This window comes from Furipterus horrens, unplaced genomic scaffold (genome assembly GCF_987537825.1).
Source record: "Furipterus horrens unplaced genomic scaffold, mFurHor1.1.pri manual_scaffold_4, whole genome shotgun sequence".
NCBI lineage: Eukaryota > Metazoa > Chordata > Mammalia > Chiroptera > Furipteridae > Furipterus > Furipterus horrens.
The window spans coordinates 202,030,683-202,039,296 of record NW_028327174.1 but is presented as its reverse complement, the minus strand read 5'-3'; the positions used below and the strand labels follow the sequence as shown (position 1 = coordinate 202,039,296).

General features: G+C 63.3%; 1 protein-coding gene across 1 annotated transcript; it reads right to left on the bottom strand.

Annotated features, from left to right (window-relative positions):
- Positions 1-1,381: 1,381 nt before the first annotated feature.
- Positions 1,382-8,057, bottom strand: BARHL1 (BarH like homeobox 1). The gene is made up of 3 exons (XM_090276034.1): positions 7,578-8,057; positions 3,535-3,757; positions 1,382-1,824 (listed from the first exon to the last, which is right to left on the bottom strand). The coding sequence occupies exons 1-3, from the start codon at positions 8,041-8,043 to the stop codon at positions 1,530-1,532; spliced, it is 984 nt and encodes a 327-aa protein (XP_090132160.1). The 5' UTR covers positions 8,044-8,057; the 3' UTR covers positions 1,382-1,529.
- Between the last annotated feature and the right edge of the window lie 557 nt (positions 8,058-8,614).

The window sequence follows — 8,614 nt, the reverse complement described above, 5'->3', positions numbered from 1 at the left end:
AGCCCTCTCCCAGAGACATCCTGCCCCCAAACGGGGGGGGGGCGGGGTGGCGGAGGCTCAGCTTGTTGAGTCCCTGCACTTGCCAGCCCTGGGTGTGCCTTCAGGCCTGGAAGTCTGAGCTGCAGGTGGTGTGCGGGAGGGGGGCACCTGCTCCGCCTCCCAGAGGGAGCGGCCCCAGGAGCTGACCTTGGCCCTCGGGTCGTGGTCTGGAGGCGCAGGGTCTGGCTGGAGATTTGAACCCCTTCCCCTGAGATCCTGGAGCCGTAGGCTGGGCCTGCGGCCGCCGCCGGCAGGGGTGGGCTCCCCTCTTCGACTCATCCCCTGCCTACTCCGCACTCGGGGGGGAAAGGGTTCCGAAGGCAGGAGATGTGGGAGCGGGGGTACCTGCTGTGGCGTCCGGTTCCCAGCGAAGGCGCATCGGGTCCTACCCGGCGCGGGCCGGGAGCCACCTCGGCGCCGGCGAGCGGCCGGGCGCGGGGCGGAGGGGCCGACGGAGGGGGGGTCGGGGGGAGCAGCCTCGGAGCCCATCTGTCGGCCCCGCGCCCGGCGGGCCGGTCACCAGCTGCCGGCGCCCTAGTTGCGGCCAGATGAGCCGGCTCAGCGAGGGCATCGCAGCCCGGCCCGCAGACGAGCCAGCCCGGCCGCTGACCCCCACCTGGCCCCGGGGACCGGCTGCGAGCGGCCGGGAACCAGATGGAGAGGCGGGGGGAGGCGGGGAGCGGCGTGCTCGCCCCACTGTGGAGAGAGGAAGACTGAGGTCGGGGCGGGGAGACCCTGCCCAAGGCCTGGCGGCCCAGTGGGGGCCCCTGCGCAGGACCGCAGCACCAAGGAAGAGAGGGCACCCGAATACCCTCACTCCGGCGGAAGGAGACCGAGTCCCGGGAGGGAAAGCGGACCTTCTGGATGGGGCAAAGAAGGGCTGAGCGCGGACAGGCGCCTGGTCATTTGTAAGAAGTTTATTTCGACATTTAAAAAAGAATGAGAGAGAACCCGAGGGGCCTGGCTGCCTCCAGACAGAGGCTGGCGGCCGGCGGGTGGGGGAGCCCCCGTGGCCTCTTCCTGCCCCGCCTGGAAGGGCAGCGGCCACAGACTCACTGATTCACAGACACAGTCACGGGCTCATGGTCACGAATAAATAACTTCATATGCACTTTGCACACCGTATGTACAGCTTGCGCCGCCGCGGGGCGCGCGGAGTGGGGGCGCCGCACGCTCCTCCCCGGCCAGGGGTGCGGGGCGGGGGCTCGGCGTACAGCTGGAGCGTGAGGGGCGAGGGGGGGAGTGCGGCCTGGGGGTCGCCCCGCCTGCTTCCGGGAGGGGCGGAGGGGGGGTCGCGTATGTACATCCGCGGGTGGAAGTGGCTCCCGGGTGGACTGGGCGGTTAGGGAGACTCGGTCCGGGGTCCGGGCCTCAGTAGACTTGGCATCTGGCCCTTGGGGGGACACTGGCTAGAGAGCCGGACAGGGGCGCTGAGAACGGGCGTTCACCCCGCACCCTCCGAGAGGCAGGTGGCAGGGGCGGCGGGCGCTTCACCGGGGCTGCGCGGCGCGGGGAAGCACGCCGGCCAGCGGGGGCAGCGGCGGGGGCGGCTCGCTGGTGCCCTGGAGTCCGTGGATGAGGATGCGGGGCACCAGGGGTCTCTGCAGGGCAGGCGGCGGCGCGCTGGGCCCCCGGTACAGATACAGGGCGGCGCCGGGATCCAGGTTGGAAACGAGACTCTGCGGGTAGAAATAAGGCGACGGGAACATCCGCTGGAGCGCCGAGTAATTGCCTGCCTCCGCCAGCAGCTCCAACCCGACGGCCGTCTGTCGCTTCCATTTGGTCCTAAGGAACCGAAATAAATGCGCACGGCGGGGTCAGGGCCGTGGCGCCCAGAGACCCCTGCCCCTCTGAGCGCTTGGCCCAGAGCGCCTGCGGGAGGCCCAGCGGGATCGCACGGATGTTAATAACCGAGCGCAGGCACCGCCCCGCGATACGCGCATTGCCTCGTTCAAACTTCCACCGGCCTTCCTTCCACATCCATCGTCCCCATTTGACAGATGAGAACACCGAGGCGTGGGCCATTTTTCCAGATGGTCTCGAAAGTGGTAGAGCCTGGGTTCCAAGCCAAGCTTTGTGACCCCAGTGCCTGGGCTCTAGCCTGGAAGGGACACGCTACTCAGGGGACCGCAGATGGGGTCCTTGGAGCTGGTGTGGCAGCTTCCCCAGCCTACTCGTCCCCTGGGGAGGCGAGATCGCCCTGGAGAGGACGGCGGAGGGGCGGAGGGTGGAGCGGTTTGCTGGCCCGGGAAAGGGACGCTGTTGCTTCTCCCAGTGGCACCACCTGCGGGGCGCGGCCAGCACCGTCCAGGAGCCCAGTCACTGGAGCTTCAGCGGAAGCGCGCTGGCGGAGGTGGCAACTAGACAGGACACGCACCTGCCACCCGCCGCACACTCCCTCTCCGAAGTCACCCAGGCCCGAGGCCTAGGGCAAACCTGGCTGCCACTGGGGTCAGAGGCCACCGGCAGAGTGTCCGCGGGAGCTGGAGAAGGCAAGGAGGTCGAGGCCACGCTCGTCGCCAGAGCTGCGGCCTGGACCCGTGGGGGGACCTGGCCGGGAGGCTGGGCCCGTCCCACCGAGCCGCCTCGGCCACACCAACCCCATTTCCCTCTCTGAATTATTCATCATCATCATAATTGTGTAATTACTGTAACGGGCCTTAATTATTGATGCCCGGAGCAGTAATCGGTATTTATTATTAATGAGGTGATGTGTTCTGAGGCTTGTTTATGGAAAGCACCATTCTGGCCTCTGCATAGAACAGGGGAGTCACTGGGTGTGAGTGTTTTGCGTGTGTGTGAGTTGTGTCGACGCAAGTGTGTGTGAGTGTGTGACTAGGCTGAGTGTGGATGTGTGTGTTCGTATATGCGCATCTTCGTTGAGGGACCGTGTTTGGGAGGGAGCTCAGAAAACACCAGGTTCAAGACCAGTGCTCAGCCCCAACTTCCCAGTCACCGGGTCCCCAACGAGCCAGCTGGGCCCCTTCCCCCCTCGGTTTCAGTACTAGAAATGCTGAGGACCAGGAGAGGCCCTCCCCCCACCCCCACCCCCAGGAGCTGCCTGGGCTGGGCTAGGACTACTCCACCCCCCTTACTTGTCCTTCCGCAAAGACACAAGCCGCATCCCTCCCCTGGCCCGGGGCTTCCACTGGGAGAGCTCAGTGGCCCGAGACTGGAGCTAGGGCTGGCCCAGGTGGGGGAGGGAGGATCTGGCTGGGATAGGGCAGGCCCAAGACCCCCCACGGCCCTGGCGTCTGCCTGTGCATCTGTCCTGTAGGGGAAATGACTGGGTACAAGAGACGGAGTCTAGGACTGACTCACTCTCCCACCGTGGTCTTGGGGCAAGGCCTCCTTTTCTCCTGGAGCCTCAGTTTCCACACTTTTACAGAATGGGGAAAGCTCAGGTGCCCTCCGCTAGCGGCAGGCGTAGGCAGGTTCCATGCAGGGAAGGAGAGGTGGCCCTTTCGCCCTTCCCACCCCGACGCGGGGCCTCACCTGCGGTTCTGGTACCAGGTCTTGACCTGCGTGTCGGTGAGGTTGAGCGAGGCGGCGAGCTCCATGCGGTCCTGCACGCTCAGGTACTTCTGCCGCTCGAAGCTGCGCTCCAGCTGCGCCAGCTGATGGTCGGTGAAGGCCGTGCGCGCCTTGCGTGGCTTTTTCAGGCGCACCGGGGGACTGTCCCGAGAGCTGGAGATCTCGCGGTCGCCCTCCTCCTTCACTGCGGAGACACAGCGGCGCGTGAGCGCTGGGCCTTGCTGCCCTCCTGCCCCAGCGGCCGCCGGCCCCTGGCGGTCGGGGAAACGCGGCTCAGGACGGCAGTGGCCCCGACGCACTCAAGGGCGTAGGGACTGCGGGAAAGCCTCTGGAAGCGGGGACCGCAGGGGCCTCGGACCTAGAAGGACTGACGCCTCCGGGAGACGTGACCCTAAGCCGAGAGAACTCAACCCGCTTTCCCTACGCCGCGCTCCCCGGAGGAATAAACCGAGCGACCCGGTGAACGCGCGGGGGAGGAAACTCAGAGGCTCCCGCCGGTGGGCTGCGTGGGTGGGTGCGTGCTCAGGGGTACGGATCTCTGCTCCGTACCTGCGCCCGGATTCTCGGGCTGCATGTGGGTCGGGAAAGGAGGAAGCTGGGTGCCAGAGTCTAGGGAGAAAAACCCGCATGGAAGGACGAAATGCTGTGCACCCTGCAGCCAATACTGACCCGACGAATGATTGTACCCGCCTCTCTCCTGGCCCCTCTATGGATGCAAATCTCTAAGGATGGTTTGCCCGGTTCTTAAACTACAACAGTGCACAGCGCCAGGAGGCTGGCGCGAGGGCGAATCGCCGCCGGGATCTGGGAGCCCGAGGCGCTCGGGAAAATAAGCGACGCGTTTGCCCCTCCATGCGCGCACCGCTGAGGTCTGTTTCCTTGCCCACACGATGCCCACGGTGGCTCCCACTAACTCCACGCTGCGGTCGTGTGCTTCCACGGGCACCCCACTCCTCAGGCCCAAGGGTGGGACCCCACAAGGTGGTTTCTTTTTTCCTGACACCTTGGATTGGGGTGGACTGCAGGGAAGCGCAGACCTGATCAGACAAGCTCAGTGATGCCCCCCCACCCACCCACCTAAAGGGATGGTATAACCAAAGAGACCGCTTTCCCCAAATTGGCGCCTGGCTGGGGCTTCCCCCACTTTTAGTCTCTCTGTGTTCTCCTTCATGGTGAGTTTCATTGTGCGTGGCGTTTGCACTGACAGGGTTCAGCTGAGTGTGGGTTGGTTTCTCTCTGTAGGAAACAATAATCCGGTTAATTGAGCCACGAGGGAGTGAGACTTTTCAACTGGAAAGGCAGCGGAAAGCCGGGAGGATGTGGGTGCCGTGTGCACCGAGGCAGGCTAGCAGGGAGAGAGCCTCTGGGGAGAAACCACCTCCTCCGGACCGGCGCCCGGCCCGCCCTGCCCTGCCACGCGTGGGCCACGCAGGGCCTGGCCAGCTTAGCCGGCGTGTTGGGGTGGAGCAGACCAGTTCTGTCTGTGCCGACAGGTAAAGTGTAATCAAGTGCGAGGGGACAGTTACCTGAACCTCAAACTTGATATTGTGGAAACCTTACTTTTTGACCTAACTGTTCAACTGACTTTCTGTGAAAATCCCCACTTCTTGGGGGGCTGAGGTCTGAGGTGGGGCTGGGGGGATTGACTGGTGGTGTCAGGAAGATGGGGGGCTTTCCTCTAATCCCTTTCACACGAAGGCTGGAGCCTTCAGATGCGCCCTGGGGGCCAGTCCTGCTCCAGAGCAGGCTGGCTGGCTGGGTCCTCGGACCTGGTCTGGACGGCACAGCTCAAGGCCCCGGGGGTCCAGACGCACTGACCCGCCTGCTTGGAGCAAAGGGCCGTTCGGCTTCTTAGCGGACGGTCATTGGTTCTAGCAGCTAAAGTCGGGGCAGAGCACCTCCCTCCAAGCCTGGTTGTAGCTGCTCTAAACATCATCTTTAGGGGCCTTTGATACCAGGAACTGGGGATGGACTGACCCTCCCCCCACCGGCCTTCCTTGCAGGAACTGACTGCGCATGGAAGGCGGTTGGGCAAGTGCCCACCAGGCTGGCTCGGTGTGTCTGTCCTTCCGCCAGGCTTCCTAACTCAGCCCTGAAAAAAGTCGCCTCCACGTCTGAGAAATGCTCCAGACGCTGACTCTGAGGAGGCTGTCCCCATGCCCTTTCACCCCGGGGCTTTGTAGGGGCAAAGACGGCACTGCCGAGGGGTGGGTGTGGGGGAGACCTTCCACTCTCCTCCTCGCCAAACCTATGTAAGCGAGGTGTGGACAGCCAGCCCTCGATACCTCCCTGATCAGATATCTTCAGGGACGCGAGAAGGAAATTGATATTCCAATTATCTTAAATGAAACCGCTCCTCTAAATCCCAAATAAAAGGAGACAAGAGCCAAGTTTTCTCCCCACGAGCGGCGCCCCCATTAGCACGCAATGTTGGGGGTCCTTGCCCTTCACTGTCACCACAAAGCGGGGTGTTCTTGAGAATCACACATAATAAAGCAACGTTATAAACATATGTTGATGTTGCTTCTCTGCCCTTCCCCTGCACCTGCCTTTCTCAGGGCAAGTTTTCTTTGCCTCCGTAAATGGCCCCTCGAGAGAAGCAGGGGTTTCTGGGCCAAATGCCGCCGGACCTCCTTCCTGGGTGTCCCAGCCCAGCCCGCCCACTTTCCAGGCCCGGCTGGCCCGGCACGGCTGAGGGCGTCTGGGCCCCGGCGTGCGCGTGCGGAGGCAGCAGCGGGGCAGCGAGGGGTGGAGAGGGGCCCGGATGCGTTTTGGTTTGAGGTCAGATCATGTCCACAAACGAATTCTTGGTTGGAAGGAGAGTGTTTAATGAGCCTCCCTGCATTTTTATGAAGACTGAGTACAAACAGGGGCCAGGAGGTGCAGCCCCCCCAAGATGATAAAGCGGGGGCCTCTACGGGCAAGTTTCGTCTGATGAAAAGGGCTCGGGAATTAATTGTAAGACAGGGAGAGCTCCGGAGAGCCTGCGCCAGCGCCCCGTTTTCGGGTGGATGGGGACGCTGGGCTCCCTCTCTCAGAGACCTGACCTGCTTCCCCTCCGGCCTCTGGGTTTCTTCCTAGAAAGAACTTTGCCCCTCTGGCCTCGCCAAAGAGCTAGAGTCCAGGCAGTTTCTGGGGGCCAGAAGTAAAATTAGGGCACTCCTTCCTTTCTTCCCTTCCTTCCCCCTTTTCTCCCTTCTTTCTCCCCTGTCTGCATCCTCTTAATCTCGACCTCAGCTCCCTGGTTAAGACGGGATGAAAAGACAAGGAAAAGACGGTTCACAGAGGTGACCGGCAAGTGAAGGGCCCGTGACCCCAACGCAGGGGAGTGGGCTTCTTTCTTGGGTCCCACAATACCAGAAATTGATCACTCAATGCTCTTAAAAATCAAACTCAGCGAGAGCTGTTGGTGGGTGCAGGGTCACCCTCCCGAGCAGAGAGCTGCCTGCCTCCTGTTTCTACTTTGAAGCGAGGATCCTTTTGCAGGATTCCCAGGGCCCAACGGGATGCAAAGCACAGTCCCTCCTTCCCTCTGGAAATTCAGATGAAAGGGTAGAAAATTCTGACTGTTCTTGGCGCTCATGCTGAAATGTCCTGCTAGGTTTTCACTCTTATGAAAAAAAGAAAAGGGGGGGACATTCAAGCAGAGCCGAGCCCTTTGGAGCTTCTGTTGCTTCCGTGAGGTTTTCTTCTCAGTCGCTGGCCAGACAGGAGCGCCCCTGGAAGGGTAGACCCAGCCGAAGTTTGGAAAGTTTGCTCTGTGTGTTTTGGGGGCTCTCTCCTGGGGCACACAGTACCCCTCTCCCCACTCTCTCTGCTGGACTCTTTGTTGCTCAAAGGCATAGCCACGGGCCGACCGAAAGGTTCAGACGAGACCGGCTGCTGAGCGGGGCCCCGGGGGAGCGCCGAGCGGGCCTGTGCCCGTCCCCGCGGGGGCGGCCTTGGGTTTTACTGCCGGGTTGTAGAAATATAGTGTCCCCCGAGTTCTCCTCCCATTTTCTTACCTTTATACTCGGAGTCTGATGAGGCGTTGCTGCCACTCTTGTCCAGCTTGTCTCTGAGGTCCTCTCCGGCCTTGGTCGTGAGGCGGCCTCCCAGCTCAGGGGCCGCTGGCTGCCCGCTGCTAGAATAGGGCGCGCAGGCTGCCAGAGGCTTGCAGTCGGCGAGAATGTCCCTGATCAGGAAGGAGGAGGTCACCGTGCGCGACTGGGCTGGGGCCGAGAGCTGCCCGGGCTGCAGGTGGGAGTCCAAAGCTGGGCCCGACGCCCCGCCAGGCCGCGGGACGCCCGTCTCCAGACAGTCCCTTCCCGGCGAGGCTGGTGAAGAGCAGTCGCTGCTGCTCTCGGAGCGCGGACTCAGTTCCAGGGGCGATCGGCAGTCCCCAAGCAAGGGGTCCCCCTTGGGAAGGGCGGGGCTGCCCGCGCGGTGGGAGAGGATGGAGTCGATCCCAAAACCATTGGAGCCTTCCATAGCCAAGCTGCGACCTGTCCTCTCCAGCAGCTCCCCACCCACCCCCGGCCCCAGCCGCCGCTGCCCCTGCCCCTAGCTGCGGGCTGGCATGGGGAAGGCGGGCAGGGAGCCTGCGGGCACCTTGGACAGAGTTCAGCCTTGGGGGAGCCCAGGAGCTCTGGGCCAACCTCCTCTGCGCATTAGATCCAAAAGGGCTCAGCGCGTCTTCTGCAGCACCGCGCCGAGTCGCCGAGCCGAGGGGGGGTGGTGGGAGTGTCAGGGAGGAATGGGGGGGAGGGTGCGCCAAGTTGGGGAGAGCAAAGGGGGAGATGGACGGCCTGGGCGCTCCTTTGGCACCGAAGAGACGCGAGGATGTTGGAATCTAAATACAGAACGGCTTTGAAAAATCCAAACCGCACGCGTGCTTCCTCCAGGCGAGCGGTGGCCGAAGGCAGCGGGGTCAGCACCGCGGATGGCAGCGGGCTACCGGCGGGCGGAACGAAGCGCACCTGGTGGCGTCAGCACCGCGGATAGCGGCGGCGGCGGCGGGCGGCCCCCGGCGCATGACGCTCCACCTGGCCCCGAGGTCCTC